At 28.8% G+C, this 18,553-nt stretch overlaps 1 protein-coding gene across 1 annotated transcript in view; it reads right to left on the bottom strand.

The window, feature by feature from the left end:
* The window catches only part of LOC113384530, a gene marked incomplete at its 3' end in the record, with an annotated part of 79,252 nt that extends 64,493 nt beyond the window's left edge, over positions 1 to 14,759 (bottom strand). Inside the window, 1 exon segment of the mRNA XM_026622262.1 lies at positions 14,435 to 14,759. Within this exon segment, the coding sequence (XP_026478047.1) occupies positions 14,435 to 14,479 (45 nt within the window).
* Between the last annotated feature and the right edge of the window lie 3,794 nt (positions 14,760 to 18,553).

Raw genomic sequence — 18,553 nt, forward strand, 5'->3', positions numbered from 1 at the left:
AAATGACTTGATGAAATATAAACTGAATGTAATTCGTATAAACTAGTAGTGTATTGCATGGTGCCTTAAGGCAAATTACTGGAACTTCCCGCAGCGTACCGAAATGTTCGAGGAATATTAAATGTTTTCAAATAGATTATTAGAAAAAAAAAACAAAGGTAGTTTGTAAGATATTAATCACAACAGCTCATAGAATCCATAAGTTCTGGTCGCTGTTCAAATATTAAAAAATATTATAAATAATGTTACATTGTCTAATATTTATTCATAAGAATTATGTAATTCTGAATTATAAAGCTAAAATTATTTATTTAAAGTATGTAAGTGAGCTTTAGAACTTCAGCCGGAATTAAAATCATATTGAATGTTTTTAGATCATTCAAATCGAACGCTCCGTTCTCTCAAAACGTCGATTTCTATTTTCTGCACTCTTTGCTCCGTATCTCCGTAACTGCTGGACCTGCCTTTGCGAAAAACTAATCGGCGCATCTCCTTATCAATAGGAATCGAACGTTTTTTGAAATCGGTTGATCCGTGCGCCCGAAAACGTGGAAAAAATGCAGACGTACAAAACACACACAATCCATTTTTTCCGAGGTAAGCCAAAGTGTTCAGAAACCTTCAAAACGTGAATATATGCAAATATTTTCATTTTCGGTTTTCGACCCTACGGAAAGTTCAAAATAAGTGTATATACTTTTATGCACTAAATGTTAGAAAGCAAAATTGGTCCCATCCTGGCTTTCGTGTGTTAAAATAGAATTTATCTGACGACAAGGTAAAATTTTTATCTTATTTCATATTATAGAACAATTGTCAATATAATTTAATAAAAGCAGTCAGAGATGCACCAGAAACTTTAGAATGAGGATGCAAATAAATATATTAAAACGACAAATCTTTAATCGTTTAAATACTTAATCATCTGTTTATTTTTGTGCACTTTAAAATCCGCTATTACTTTTCGATCAATTTGGTCACGACATCAATTGAATATTTATTAGTCATTTGAGATCATGAGACGTGTCTGTTGTATAGGTCATGAAGTTTCTTCTCTGTCTTAAAAAAAAATATATAAATGAATCATATAGCCTTCAAGAAACATTGTGTGCATATTCACGTTTAAATTATTGTTTTTAATGATGATGAAATCAGATGTAAATCTTAAATTAAATTGCTTTCTTTGAATGAAAAGGTTAACGCGAGAGCTGATAATATGTTTATAGATGACATTAAATAAATTTAATTCAATGAAAATCGTAAAAGATGTTATAAAAAAAATGTGAATCAATAGGGTGGAGCTGGGCTTAAAGGTCCACGAGTAAAACTCATCATAATTATCGCTTTAAACTTAGAGTAATTATCTCAAACACAAGCAAAGTATAGAATATTTCAATTAATGTAGAAGACATAAAAAGTGAAACCACGTTGCGATTAAGAAATGAAAGAAAATGTATCAATATTCATACCAAATTTTATTATTGTAGTTTTTTTTGGTTTTAAGCTTTTTTGGTTTTGGTATTTAGTTCATGGTACTGGAATATAACTTTTAGGTACACACTGTTTAATTGTTTTGTAAAATGTATTGATATTTTTAAGTTAGATTGAACAGTTAATTTTATATATCCCCAATGAAAGCCAACGTGTGGGTGGGGTAACAAGGACCAACCAAACCTATACATTGACAAGGTGCAAAAACTATAAGAAACAGTAAATGGACACGTAAATTTCTTTCGAAAATACCAGATCACGGTAATATACAATGAAATCATTGTAAAAAATGTTCCCATAAAATTTTCATTTCACATGGGTTAAAAAATGTAACTATTATTTCGTGAAATCCCTTCAAAATTAAGAAAAACGTTGAATATGTTTGTCCCCTAGCTGTCCCTTCTTACCCCGCCCACGGGTCAAAAAGAGACAGATGACAAGTTTTGGAAAAATAGTAATAAAACATTTCTATAATTAGGAGTTAACTGATTGAAACGTTACTAAACATAGCTGTGATGTGATTCATTCGGCTAAGACAGTATATTTACTGAAAGTTACATTGGACCTTTGTGCCCCGCCCTACCTTAGTCGAGCATATGGAATAAAATAGCGTAAAATCTGGCGTAGTTGAATTGTATTGTACTGTTGTATTGAAACATTGTCTGTATAAAACTGTGGTAAACCTAAGAATGAGTGATATTGTTACATTCAAATTATTAAATTTTCCTTTTTTTATTCAAAAAATTAAATTAAAGACACTATTATACATTCTAATGGTTAGTAATGCTGAATCAGCATTTTTTAAATTTGATGGATCATTTATAAATCTTGGTGCTAACTAACTAATTAGAATAACTATTTTTCTGAGCTAAGCTAATTGTGTAATTAATTATAATATGAATAAATAAATAATTCGGCTAAGCTAAGCACTATCTTCATTATTTCACTTTTCACTTACTGCCAACCTTGCATGCTGTCTAAAATATCTTTCTAACCAAAATATTTATTAATTGTTTACTCTGAAGTACAAATGTTAAAAATGTAATAAATTTTAAGTTCAATCCGCCCCAAGCACTACATTAGAAAAAAGTCAAAAATAATAGAAATAATTGGTGCTGTGTATTAAAATATTTTGTTTCCTAAAATTTTTAATTAATAAGCTAAATATCTGGTTACAAAAAATGTTAATTTATAAGAGAAATTTGATAGGTAATAAAATTAAAAACAAATCTAAAAATAATTGAAAATTTTGAAGAAGAATTACTTTTAACTTTAAACTGATACTAATTACTAGTATAATACTTCTTCAAAATTTTCAATTATAATTGAAGAATATATTCTTTGATTTGTTTTTAATTTCATTATTTATTAAATTTCTCTTATATTAAAAAAAAATAACTTTTTTAATTAAAAATTTTAGGAAACAAGATATTTTGATAAACAGCACCAATTAATTCTATTATTTTTGACTTTTTGTTAAACTTTAAAGTATGCAAAATAATATTTAATTGCAAACATAAAATTTTTTCATCGCAAATTAGTTTTTCATGTATGACTAACGAAACCAACAATTACTTAAAAAAAGCCTTGTGAATCACGTAAGAATGTTAAATTAATTGTTCAAGGTTTTTAATGAATCATTAAGATATTGTCATTGTTGTGGGAAATAAACAAAATTATCAAGTCTTACTTTTATGCATAATTTAATTAAAAGATTGTGATGTCATGACCTATTCAATATCCATAAAAGCTGATCAATTGAAGAATATATTGCAAATTGATTCATTTATAGCTAAATAAAATAATGAAGTATTTGGTATATATAAATTTTCATTTCTATGTTTGTATTCATAATTTGCATACGCAAAATTGACTTCTTAAAAATCTAAATAATGAATGCCTTTCGATTTGTATTTTTTTATCATAGCTTTTAAAATTTTTCTTTAGTTATATGTAAAATTAGTAAGGTGAAATTCACATTAATCGTATTCAATTATTAAAATATTTTTAACTTTTCGTAGGGTATTTACTTCCCGTAGGGTAAGTTATAGTAACGATCCAAAAACATTCAATTTGTAATGATTGGGAGAAGTGGTGATTAAAAGATTTGGAAAAAGCAGTTCAATTATACTGATTTCTAAGACATAGAGCTGTATAAAAAATTGCAGTTTTTGAAATAACTAAGCATCCGATTTGAATGATTCAAAAAACGTTGACTTCGAAACTGACTGACGATTGCTTGTGTTGACAAAACAATTACTTTTTTTTTTTTTTTTTTTTTTTTTTTTTTTTTTTTTTAGCAATCAGAAATACATAAACATTGCTATGAGCTAAAATGACAATGTAAGAGCGATGCCTAAGAAGAGCTCCAATGAGATCATCTCAGTTTAACAATTAATATAATAATATTATATTAGACCTAATCTAAGACCAAGTCTAAAGGCCATTGTCGTTTTAATCTTCTTGTACCATAAGGTTTAGTAATTTCTACTATAGAGGGGTTCGAATGTAAGTCCAGTTTGCGTTTGTATTTTTCTTTGAATTCTTGGAAAGTTAAATGCACCGTTTTCATCTTGAGGTCGCTGTGAATGGTTTCATTTGTTACGTACCATGGAGAAAGATACTACGTACAATTACTTTTGAAAGAATTTTTTTATGAATAATGTAGTCCTACTAAAAATCAATTATACTGATTAAAAAAACATTATAGGCAATTAATTGATTTTGAATCACATTTAAGATATTGAGCGCAAAGCCTTCCCCTCCGTCTCGGGTTAGCAAAACTTAAAGATCCCATCCCGGTTTTGCCTTTAAAAAATATGGTCAACCTTAGTAAACACTATCCAAATAGTTAATCTCAATTTCGATCAATTAAATCAATTATCGGGAATTACACATATCTGGAAGTTCATGTAACTTGCTCTAATGCAAAATGCCACTTACACCTAGTTTAATTCTCATTTTTAACAGCAATCAGAACTTAAGTCATATGAGCTATTATGCACAAACTTCTCCTTTTACGCAGTATTTAGATGACAACCCAACGGTTAAATGGGTTAAGGCTAAAAGAAATACTCGAAAAAAGCTATTTTCAAAAAATAATTAGTAATAAATTGTAAAACTATTTGTATGTTCCTCGAATACAGTTAAATCGTCAATCGTCCGCGTCCCACAGTTTCAGAACGTGCGGCATCAATATAATTTCGCGAAACACTCACAATCGGTCAGAGTCAGAGTCAGAGTCGTAAGAAGAGTTCTGTTTGTTCAGCTTGCTAATTCTTAGAACGAGAAGAAATGCTCTGGGCAATTAAGGAGGCGTCTGTCGAGATATCTATTCAAATTAGATAAAAAACGAAAGCAATATAATCGCTTTTGGACCACGAAAATATTCACTTAACCGGCTCGTTTGCTTCGCGATGGGAAAGATACGGCGTGCAGAAAGCGTGAACTTTTACTGATAGAATTGCATTTGGAATATTATTAATTATAGATTATTCCAAATACTGATAATGAGGCGAAAAATATTGTTTTAAATATGATATGATATTAGTTTTGTTTTCTATTTATTTGCTCGAACCGATTGAGCAAAAAGATACTAGAGTAGTGAGAGTATCTTAGAAACTAGCTAGTATTAGTACTTTGCCTAGAGACGAGTTACATGAACTTTCCGATATATGTGAATAATCACTTAATCAATAAAAATAAATTAATTTATGATTTACTAAAAGTATACCTAGTGGATTTATTACACATATTTGAAAACGAACCAACACGTTAACAAAGTCGAAGTATTTTCTAAAAGCAAATTTTCACAAATCAACCATTTTTATAATTGAGCCAGTTTTTTGTAGGAGTTTAATTGTTTAGTATGTTCATTAAGACCAAGTACTCTATCGTTATACCCAGTAAATCTGCAAATTTTAATTTTAACAAATGTCAAAAAAACTATTCATTTTCTCAAATTTTGATGAATTTTTAAAATTAAACTACTTGTCGTAAGGCCGTAATATCTCAGTAAGTTCTATAAGACCATGATATATATCGCCAAAAAAAGTTCCATGAAAATCGGCTTAAATTTTTTTTTCAACAGTTAATTACAAGAAAACGGCTCAGTAGATTCTTACCTAAAACTAATCAGTATCATTCCCAACTAATATCTTTCGAACAGTTATTGTTTTTTTTTAAATCAATTAGGAAGTATGAGCTTAAATGTGGACGAAAAGTTTAACACTTTTTTCCAAATTACAAAGAAACGGTTCGGCCGATCGTCGCACAAAACTTACAAATGATACATTAAATGGCTTTTAAATTTCTGAAATCGGTTCAGGCGTTTTTGAGCAAACGTCGATGAAAGCGTTAATTTTGACAAATGTCAAAAAACGATACTAATTTTTGCAAATTTTGACGAATTTTTAAATTTAAACGAGTTGTCGTAGAGACGTAATATTTTAGTATGATCTATAAGACAATGGTATCTACCGATGAAATAATAATAATTAAAATCGTCGAAAACTAGTAGGGTGGGTGGCATCGTGCCTTAAGGCAAATTGCTGAAACTTCCCGTACCATAACGAAATGTTCGAGGAATACTGAATGTTTTCAAATAGTTTAGTATAAATATTGTAACATTGTCTAATATTTATAAGAATTATATAAACTGAATTGCAAAGTTGAAATTATTTGTTTAAAGTATATTAGAATTATAGTCAGAATTAAAAATAAAATCTGAATTATTTTCGATATACAAAAAATTAAAAAAAAAAATTGAGACAAATTTTTTTTTCCAAAATCAATTATTTTGTTAAGACAAGCAGAAAGTTCTTTGAATCATTCAAATCGGACGCTTAGTTCTCTCAAAAACTGCCATTTTTTACATATTTAGCTCCGTATCTTCGAAATGGCTGGGCCTGCCTTTGCCAAAAACTAATAAACACTTCTACCAATCATTACTAATTGAATGTTTTTTAGATCATTCAAATCGGATACTCCGTTCTCTCAAAAAGTCGATTTCTATTTTCTGCACTCTTTGCTCCGTATCCCCGAAACGACCAGACCTGCCTTTTCCAAAAACTAATCAGCTCTTTTCCCTTTCGATAGGAATCGAATGTTTTTTGAACCATTCAAATCGGTTGATCCGTGCGCCCGAAAACGTGACTGGAAATTTGTATCCATACATACATACATACACACACACACACATCCATTTTTTCTGAAGTATGCCAAAATGTTCAGAAACCTTCAAAACGTCGAGAAATGTAAAAATTTTCAATTCCGATTTTCGGCCCATTACAATAACTTACCCTACGGGAAGTTAAAAATGTTTTTGGCACTTTATTACAAGAAAATGGCCCGGCCGATCTCTACCAAAAACTAATCAGTATCTTTCGCAACTAATATCTTTCCAAATTGAATATTTATAATCGATTCAGAATTGCGGGCTAAAAGGTGGATGAAAAATTTTTCACTTTCCTGCTGTTTATAAAGAAACGGCTTAGCCGATCGTCGCATAAAACTGACAAATGGTAGTCCTCATCGAGATACATAGAATGGCTTAAATTTGTGAAATCGGTTCTGCCGTTTTTGAGCAATCGTCGATTTACGGTTAAAAATCTGTTCAAACACACAAATACTTTTTCCAAATTTGGTCTCATTCGATTCAGAATGGCTTGCAACGTCGAGAAAACAAAATTAGCGAATCGGATTTTTTGGTAAAAACAAACTTCTTCGGGAAGTTAATGAATAAAATTCCTTGATAGTTATGAAATACACATAAATCGAATCTCTATAAAAAAAACTCGAATTATAAGTAAAATAAATATAAGTTATAAATTATGAATTTTAAATTAAGACAATTTTCCAGAATATTTTTTTTGAAATAACTAATTAATTTCACAATTATAATATTATCAGATGACTGAGTTTTACATCTGTGAAATAATTTTTCTATTATACAATAAAATAAATTTTTACTACCATCTCAATTACGTAGTCCTACATAACACGGAAATGTTTAATACTGCTCTAACATGCAGCTTTTTATTCAAATATTTTTCTATATATAGTAATTAGGAAATCGATACCAAAATAAGGTCAGTGTGTGGTCAACAAATAATTAAGGCACTCTACTTTTTTGGTGACTGCAATTATTATTTTTTGATGGTAATAAGACAGAGATATTACTATCTAGGATTGACCGCAATATTAAATAAGCGGTTAGTGACACGTTAATGGTAATAGAACGATTATATTATATTATTATATTCATGACTGATAAAATCAGAGGAAATGCCAATAATGCAGAAGAAACTATGGTAAAACTAGAAAATTATTGCCTACGTGACTTGTGAAATAATAAAACTAGTGATTCATGGCATTGTTCCTTAAGGCTAATTGCTGAAAATTTTCCTCGTAACTTCTAAACGGCCGGACCTGCCTTTGGCAAAAACTAATCAGCACGCGTCTCCCTATGAATAGAAGTCGAACTATTTTTGAATCATTCAAAACATACATCGATTTTTTTAAGGTACGCCAAAATATTCAGTAAAAGGCTTTAAAATATAAAATATAAAGATTTAATATATGAAAAAAAAAAAAAAAAAAAAAAAAAAAAAAAAAAATACTGAGAACACTAAACTAAATATTAAAGTAAATAATAGAGAAATAGAAGAAGTGGAAAGCATAAAATACTTAGGACTGATAATAAATGAAAAACTGACATGGACAGAACATATAAACAAAATAAAAAGAAAAATTGGAACATTAACAGGGGCATTGAAAAGGATCCACTCTTTCGGCAAAAAAAATAAAATACTAATTCTTAAAACACAAATACTACCTATAATTTTATATGGAATAACAACATGGAGCCAAACAACTAAAGCTAACTTAAATGACATACAGACAATAATGAATAAAGCCACCAAAATAGCATACAATTTTCCACATCTGACACCCACCAAATACTTACAGAGAGAAACAAATAATCTTTCACTAAATAACATAATTAAAATAGAGAAATGCAAACTAATACACAAAATGAAATTTAACCGAATTAAAACAAGCACAACAATAGACATAAATCAAGATATACATGAACACTATACTAGACAACACAACAATTTTCACATTGAACACAATAGAAAGAAGAATTTCAGAGAAAATGTCATATGGAGTGCCAGCAAAACATATAACGAATTGCCAAACAATATTAAGATGACCAAAGATGACGATAAATTTAAAAGAAAAATAAAAAAACACTATAAGGAAAATGAAGACCAAGAAGACTGAAGAGTGATATATAAAGATATTTTTAGTTATATATAGATATTATATTAATGAAATAGATTATTATAGTCAAATGAAATGTATATATTATATGAAAACTGTTTTCATAATCTCTCATACCAGGCAACTCTGCCTGACTGAGATATGAAAATAATGTATATATATATAAAAAAAAAAAAATAAAAAAAAAAAAATGTAAAGATATGCCAAAATTTTCATTTTATTTTTTTCTGATTGCTATAACTTACAGCACAGAAAGTTTATGAAATTAATGTATTTGAAGTTTCTTTCTATTTGACAGAAAACAATAATCAAATACATACTACTATACATTGTCGAATATTTTGAGGTAAAAAGTTTAGACAGGTGGTGCATGGCCCTAAGTCAAAATGCGGGACGGCAATTTAAAATTTTTGAAAGCTTAGAAAAAAATATTCACAGAATTTTAAATTCAATTTTGAATATATTTGAATTTTATTTTAAATTTTGAAAAAATTTGAAAAATGTGAATACTGAAAAAATTAAAAAAATATCTGTATTTGAAAATGAAACATTTTTTAAAAGCTTCAAATTTTTAAAAACACTTTTTTTTCAACAGTTAGAAATTTTTCAAAATTTTGGAATACTGAATTATGTGAATTCTGAAATGTCGCTATTTGTGATAGTCCAACAAAAATTTGATTTTTGACCGCCAAATGGTATTTTTTAAACATTTTTTTCTGTATCTTGGAAACCCTGGACCTGTTTTTGCAAAAATTCAATCAAGTTTTCATTACATCAATACAATTGGAATCATTCAAATCGGATGCTCCGTTCTCTCAGAATCTTATATACCATTTTTGCACTCTTTGCTTCATATATTGAAAATGTGTCAAAAAGCTTAAGTATTTTATTTTTAATTTTAAACATTGATAGCTTAATTATAATTATTTAATTAATGGGATGCAGTTTTGATCATTATCTTATTGAACAACAAAATAACAAACAGTAAAATAATTCATAATGTAATATATTTTCAAACATAAAAGAAAATTATAAACTCTTACAGTATCATAAATCTTGCTTTGAGAAGTACCTTTATATAATTATTACAAATAAGGTGAATACAATTTCTGTTTGAAATACATACTTCTCATTATTGAAAATCTTTGTCAGTAGTATTCATTATCAGAGTTCCCGTAGGGTAAAGTTATAGAAATCACAAAAAATGTCTTCATGTTTTAGAGGTTTCTGAATATTTTGGCATACCTTATAAAAAATGGATGTATGTTTGTGTGGGTGTATGTATGAAAGTTTGGATACGATTTTTCGTCCACGCTGGATCAACTTTTGCCAAAAACTAATTGACGTAATAAAGAATTAATTAGACTTTTAAAAATGTGAAGCGGTTTCAGAGACCCAGGGAATATTTTATTACTGTACGGGAAGTTCCAGCAATTTGCCTTAAGGTCCGATGCCATACACCACTAGTTCTTTCAATGGTATGCCAAAATGTTCAGAAACCTTAGAAGCGTAAAGATATGCAAAAATTTTCATTTTCGCCTTTTGGACGATTACTATAACTCATCCTACAGAAAGGTAATAAAGTAGGTAAAAAAACGTATGTGAACTATTAATTGTATTACAAAAATGGTGATAACATGAGTCATATTTTTAAAATTAGTTTTGCATTCCATAAATTCAATATTAAAAATTGGTTACAATTTTCAACAATCTGCATATAAATTCCCGATTATTATCAAATACAACAATTTGTATCTACTTTAAACATAATTGTGATTTACTCACATTAATTAATATTTACCATAAAATTTAAATCTTGTTTCATACAATGGTGTGTAAAATTGAAGTCTATAAACTGGAGTGGCATGTATACTGTTTAACATTCATTCATAATCTTTTCAGTAATTTTTTTGTAAAAATGCTCAAAATATGGTATATTTTTATTAAAACTGCTAAACGATAATACGCATACAGTATGCCCGAGTGTGCCCAAATTCCCAAATGTTTGTAATAAATAAATCATACCGATTAATAAAATAATTCATGAATATCATTTCATTTATTGCTTATTTCGTCAATTTGTCTGCAAGAATCTGAATAACATCACAGAACGTCGAACAAAAAGATCTAAAGTATATCTAATATTCTATTAATATTATATTAAATATAGAAGAATGGTGTGTTAATTAAAATCATTTATAGCAGTCACAAAATTGTTCTCGCATACAACATTTCATGTTAAATTCCTGGCAGTGAATTTCATTACGAATTATTTCTTTAAGACCACACCTAGATTAAAACATGCAACTTCATAAAATCTCGTGAGTTGTTCCAATGTCATTTGCACTTTCATCTATTACACAAATACGTGCGAGCTGCGAGCATATAGCCATCATATAGAGAGGAACGTGATACAAATTGAAACTTTAAATTAGTTCGTTAAAATAGTTGAAAACATCAATGTCATTAATAGATATTATATTAATGTCATTAATCGAAATATTAATAAAAATCATTTCATATCTAGATAAAATTAATATATAAACTTTTGGATGAAGTATCAAAACTAGTGGTGCATCGTTCCTTAAGGAAAATTATTCAAGAAGTATTAAATGTTCCCAAATATAATAAATTATTTAATGCTTGGAATAATAATTTCGAAATTAAAACTTTGTTTTTAATTTTGGGAAGCAAACTTTTTGCCTTCCTAAACTAATCGTTTCTTCACAAGCAAAATGTTAATTGAATTATTTGAATGAGAAGCTTCGTTTTCTCAAAAACTACAATCTTTTACACTTTTAGCTCCTTATCTCTGAAACACCTAGTTCTGTCTTTGCGAAAAACTAATCACCACGTCTCCTCATTATTACAATTTGAATGTTTTTTTATATCATTCAAATCGGATGCTCTGTTCAAAAACTCAAATTTCATATTTTGCGAGCACGGTTGATCCGTGCTCCCGAAAACGTGGATAAAAATAGTATCCATACATACGCACACACGCATGCATCCGTAGATCCATTTATTCTAAGGTATGCCAAAATCCAACACCCCCTGATAGCAAAAACAATGACATATTAAAGTATTGATAGTAGTGGTCATACAATTGTAGAAGATTCATACATTTTCAGCAGTAGCTACCAAAGCAAGATTTATTATACTAGTAAGAGTTGATAAATATTTTGGATCATTATGTTTGAAACTATATAAGATTATAAATCAATTTTGTTGCTCAAGGTAATGATTAAACTGCACCCCATTGATAAAATAATGAAGCTATTATTCCGCAATATCTCTTTGAAATTAAAAATAAAACTAAATAATTTTTCGTCCTATGAGGTAAAAAGAAGCAGATGACAAATTTTAGAAAATAGCAAGAAAGAACATATTTCTAGAATGTATAACTACCTGGAAATTTTTCTGAACAGAGTCAGATTTAGTTGTTTCCTCGATATGGGTTATTTCTTGTGCTGTAATTTAGTCACAATATTATTGCTCAAAGTCAAATTGGACTTTTGCACCCCGCGCAGCCCTATGTATAATTAATTTTAATTTAATATGTTCATAAGACAAGACTTAAATTCGCCGTATTTAATGAAAATGAATTGCATATATTTGCACTGATCAGGGAAACAATATTCTCGAAACGTTTGCAACTTTAGTATCATTTATTAATTGTGCAAAGAAAAGTGTATTGGTGATCTGATCATATTTTCGAAAATAATAATATATAACTGAACTTTTCATTAGTTATAAAAACTATAGGTTTTGCGTCACTTTTTTGTACTTCAATCATTAAACAACAACAATTTTTATAAAAGTTGGGGTCCTAGGTTAATTTATTGACCACGTGTTTAAAAATTTTTGAAATGAAAATTATATTTGCTTGTTCTTGAAATTTAATAACATAAGCTAATAATAATTGTATAGGGTCTGTATAGTACAACTTTTTTTAAGTGAATGTATAGTTAAAATTATATCCTTAATAAAAATATATACTAATATAAAACATTCAAAGTTTATTTGAGAGATTTCATCTGCATTTTTGTGGATTTTGGAAGTACTATTGCAAATAAAAAATCATTTCAATAATATACGAATGAGAGGATTATAAAATTTTTACAAACGATTTTATAGATAAAATTATTAAAAAATGAAATTTGCACTGAAATCTATCAAAAGTATTTTGAATTATTAAATTTGCTCATTTATATTTTACATTTCTTTTATATAATTTATACATCGATCAGAACTGAATGTTTATAGAAGCTATCATGATGATGATGATTTCTTTTAAATACACCATTTTTACGAAGGCATCCCAAAGATTGGCCTCTCTATTTGGTGAATTTATTATTACAATTTCTGTAATACTGATGAATATTTTATTGATGCATTAATGCCTTTTCTGCATTAATGGGCTATTTTCACTTGGAATTAATGGTTAAATTATTGCAATTATAAATTGTTATGAGAAAATGTTTTTGAATGCGAGGATTGATGTTATTTTGAAATACTTTTATTTGCAATAAACTGCTAAAATAACACAATTGTGAATTATATTGCAGAAACTTTTGTTGCCATTAAATATTATTATGCACCGATAATGCATGTAAAAGATAAAACAATAATATTGGCGTAGTTATTTTAAAATTATTATTCAAACAGACTAATCTTTTCTCTACTTTCAACGAAAATGTGTAATTAAAATTATATCATTATTAATATAAATGCAAGTAAACTTCCACTGATAGACAAGACCGGGCTGTGAAACACCTGTAGCTTAATGAGTATGTTTTTAGTTGTAGCACTCGTTTTTTTTTCAATTTTGTGCACCCCTTAATTCTTATAGAAATTTAATATCAAATAGTAAACATATGTTAAGATATAATTTAATTATAAGGTATGCAATAATGCGCAATATTACGTAAAAATTAAATAATAATAAAAATAATAATAGGCAGTACTGCCCTAGAACTGGTCCGTGAGCTGACTAAACTCCAATTCTATTCAGGGAAGAAAAGTGTGAAAGGTTTCTCATTACCATTTCACACCGCAGTGCCCGAGATGGGGTAATTTTCAAATGAAAACAAATTTTTAATCTATATTAATTGTGAAAATTGAAATCGCCCCTGCACGATGTCAACTTTCAGTGCGCGGTGTCGAATTCGCTACCTTGTCTACACAAAGTCAATGCATTAACGAGCTACGCCACGACAAAATTTTATGTTAAAATTTTCATACAAATAATTTTTTATTGTATCGATCCAATGATGATCAAATAAATATAATTTAAAAAAAGAAAAAAAAAGTTATTCATTCTATTTTAGCTAAATAGTATCACGGAAATAGCTGTACGCGTCCCTTGCAATGGCTTCGCGCCCCCATGAAAAGGAGCGCCCCACAGGTGGGAAACCACAGGCTAAAATGAATGTATTGCAATAAAAGCAATAACACCGTCATAATTTATATAGTTTTTCCAATATAAACAACATTTTACGTATCATATTGTGAAGTTAATATTTAATATATGACAACATCGTGTAAATTTTAGAAAGAAATTTTGCAACCTTCATATCGGAGCTGTCAAATTCCATCAAATACAACATACAAAATTTTGAACGATTTTTCAATAAATAATTATAAAATGACTCACCTTCATTTCAACTAATCTAGAATATCCAGCAGCCTTCACTTCCATTGTGCAGTATTGTTTATAATCTTAAATATTCAATAACAAAGAGTTTTTATCGGGTTACGCTTATGCAAATATGCCGGCTAAATTATGAATCACAACCATTCGAGATAAAACTTTGATGATAACACAACTACTAAAACACTTTACACACAATAAACTTTTTACTGAATCATAAAATAATTCACATTTGGCACATTTTAATCTTGTTCACTATCAATACCGAAACCCAACTAAATTCGAGCCGTTTCGTTCAAATTTTCGAATAATACTGAATCGTGTTCGTGTGGCCTGCGCAATGGCGTCGATTCGGTCGCTTTCGTGTTTATGTCGGCGTCCCTCTCACTCTCTCTCGCTCTCGCAAATGACGTTTTCGCACGTATGACAATACTAGACTCTCAAACTATAATATTAATGTTGTATATTATTAAATTAATTAGTGCGAAATCATTTGCGAGAGCAAAATTATTATTTTTAATATAAATTTACAGCCAGCATTACGGCTTAAGACAAATGGCATTATCTTGCTAGAAAATCCGACTTGGTAACTTTCCGAAATAAAAGTTTTCATCAAAAAATCCGATTTGCTAATTTTATGTCTTCTCAACGATTCAAGCCATTCTGAATCGAATATGTGTGTTTGAATAATTTTTTTGCCGTAAATCAACACTTTCTCAAAAATGAATGAACCGATTTCAAGAATTTAAAAGCCACTCGATGCACCTCGATGAGGATTATTATTATTATTATTATCATTATTTTTTTTTTTTTTTGGTTTGCCAGTTTTGTGCGACGATCGGCCAAGCCGTTTCTTCATAAGTAGCAGAGGAGTGAACAATTTTTCGTCCAGGTTTTAGCCCGCAACTCTGAATCGATTTTGAAAATTCAAAAACTGTTCAATAGATATTGGTTGGGAATCGTGCTGATTGGCTTCTGGTAAAGATCAGCCAGACCGTTTTTTTCAGATTTTTATTATTTTTTTGACGGTAGATACCATAGTCTTATAGATCAAATATTACGGCCCTACGACAACTCGTTTAGCTTTAAAAATTCTTGTAAAAAAAGTTTGTAAAAATTAGTATAATTTTTTTGGCATTTGTCAAAATTAGATCTCTCATTGACGTTTGTTCAAAAACGTCTGAACCAGTTTCAGAAATTTAAAAGCCATTTGATGTATCTCGATGATGATTATCTTTCCTCAGTTTTGTGCGACGATCGGCCGAGCCGTTTCTTTGTAATTTGGCAAAAAGTGTTAAACTTTTCGTCCACATTTAAACTAATACTACCGAATTGATTTAAAAAAATCAAAAACTGTTCGAAAGATATTAGTTGGGAATGATATTGATTAGTTTTAGGTGAAAATCTACCGAGCCGTTTTCTTGTAATTAACTTTTGAAAAAAAAAATTAAGTCGATTGTTATGGAACTTTTTTATCATGGTATTATACAACTTACTGCAATATTAAGGCCTTACGACAAGTAATTTAATTTTAAAAATTCTTCAAAACTTGAAAAAATTAGTAGTTTTTTTGAAGTTTGTTAAAATTAAAATTAGACGATTTACTTGGTATAATGATATAGTGTTCGTCCGTTTTCAATTATGTAATAAATCCACTTGGAATACTTTTATAATCATTCAAAAATTATTTTTTTTATTAAGTCGATTATTTACATATATTGGGAAGTTCATTTAACTTGCCTCAAGGAAAAATACCAATACCAACTAGTTAATTTTATGTTTTGTCGACTATTTATGACTCATGTCATTCTGAATCTTTTGATATCAATATCAGAAAAATATTTGTTTGGACAAATGCGTGAGCCACTTCTTGACCCTGAAAATTGTTGCTTTAGGTCCAAGTTTAAAGTTATGAACCAAAAATTTAAAAACTGTTCGAATGATATTAGTTGAGAATCGTACAGATTAGTTTTCTGTAAAGATCCGAAATTAATTATTAATTTTTTTTAAGATTTTAAGGACTAACGAACATCCTTAAATATCATGGGAACGCGAAAATCGTTTAATGATAAAAAAGCATTAAAATGTGGAAAAAGTAAATTTGGAAATGCCAAAATTGTATCGTCACAATTCTAAAAGTTTAGAAGTGGATTATTCACACGTTTCGGGATGTTAATGTGACTTGCCTTGAGGCAAAATGCTACTTACATCTAGTAAAATATTTTTCTCGATTCATTACATTCATGAAATTACTTACCAAGCAATTGTATTACAATCTAATGTTATACTTTGCATAAAATTTATATATATTTATCAAATTCCATAGCAAAATCAAAATGTTTTTAAATATTGGTATTTGCATTAATTCGCATTTTTCAAATATGTTTAATTACCAAATTATTAAAATAATCTAATGATATGTATTCCAAAATTAGAGAAGCGTTGCAACTTCAATTTTTCAAATCAAATCCTCAAATCCAAAAAATGACTACGATGGGAAATCGGTTTATATATATTTGACTTTCAATATTGAATGTTATTTTGTTTCACATTTTACAAAGTTTTAGTTATATTCCTACATTTTACAGGAATTAAAGCAACATAACTAGTAACATTATGCACATAAAAGACTATATCAACTATCTTGGTAAGATATAACAAACGGAACTCATCATGTAATAGCAATTTCCAGGTAAATTAACTGGTGATGGGTGCTATTGACTATTAATGAAGCCTCAGTCTCATTTAACCATTAATGAAGCCTCATATTAGTTAAGCCTCTGGCAACACACTTTACTGCCATTTATATATTAATATAATATTTTTAAATTAGTCTACAAAGACAAGCGATATATACAATATGAAGCATTTCTTCTTCACCTTATAAAAATAGAGTTTTAACTTAAAACTTTTAAGTACATATTACTTTTGAAGTAATTAATTTTCTCATATATAAAATTCATTTACGGCCATAAAGTGCAAAAAACAACACTAAAATTTATTGCATGAGTATCAGAAATGACATCATGCCACTATTAGTTTGAAGCTTACATCATCAGCATGTAAAATTTCAAGTTTCTGATAAATATTTTTTTCTGAAACAATAACAGATATTTAGTAGAGTTCAAATAGGTCAGTAGGAACTTTTTTTTAACGAATTAGATGTAACAACTTTCTTGCCATGCTATTGGAATATTCAGTTAGCCTGTACCTATAAATATGGTTATAACCAAGTACCATATTTCTGATGGAGGCTAATTTAAATAAACATGAAATTGTTATTGCAAATTCCTGTCTAATTTCGCCTTCAGCATACTAATGAAATTTTGCACATACGATTGTGCAAGTTTTAAGGAGTGTTTAAAAATGGTTAGGGTTGCCAAACCGCTTGTCAAATTTAGTCGATTGGTATCTAAATCACAATTACCGTCGTCGCTGTCAATGCAATTTTGTTCATCAGCCCCCTCGGACAACTCCAAATCCGGTATTGCGAGAGAAGTAATAAACTTTTGCGAAATGACCGCGTGGGCTATTCAGCACGCAAGATATAGTAGACACTTAGACAGGCAATCGGTCGAAAAATAATATCTGGTTCGACTTTTTAGTACAATTTTTGAAGGACCCATTTTACTTCCAGTAATTATACAGTATAAAACAAATCATCTACATCACAACACATAACACGTATCAAACAAACAATTACCAAACTATGTTTAGTGAAATTCCCAGTTAATTCCTAAATTTTTGCACTATTTTTCTAAAATGTATGATCTTTCCCTTTGCCCCGTAGGTGAACTAAAGAGACAGGCAGAAGTAAACAGATCCAATGTCTTATTCTATTTTTTTAAGGAATTATGCGAAATAATAATTCTATTATTTGTGCGAAACACAAAGTTCATGGATACATTTTTTTACAAAGGCCATATTGTATATAACCTACCATGTCAAGGTTATATACAATAGAATTGACAGAAATTAATATTCATCAAAAGAGTCGGAATAAACTATTTATTTAATTTGTGAAATTGCCTTTTTTGATTTAATTTTTTTTATCCACTATTTTTTTATTGTTTACACCTTCGCCAGAGGTTTAGTTAGGTCCTTTATACCTCAGCCTAAGTA

The sequence above is a fragment of the Ctenocephalides felis genome, unplaced genomic scaffold, assembly GCF_003426905.1.
Source record: "Ctenocephalides felis isolate EL2017-DRISC unplaced genomic scaffold, ASM342690v1 CF-g0.4_SCAFFOLD_03571, whole genome shotgun sequence".
NCBI lineage: Eukaryota > Metazoa > Arthropoda > Insecta > Siphonaptera > Pulicidae > Ctenocephalides > Ctenocephalides felis.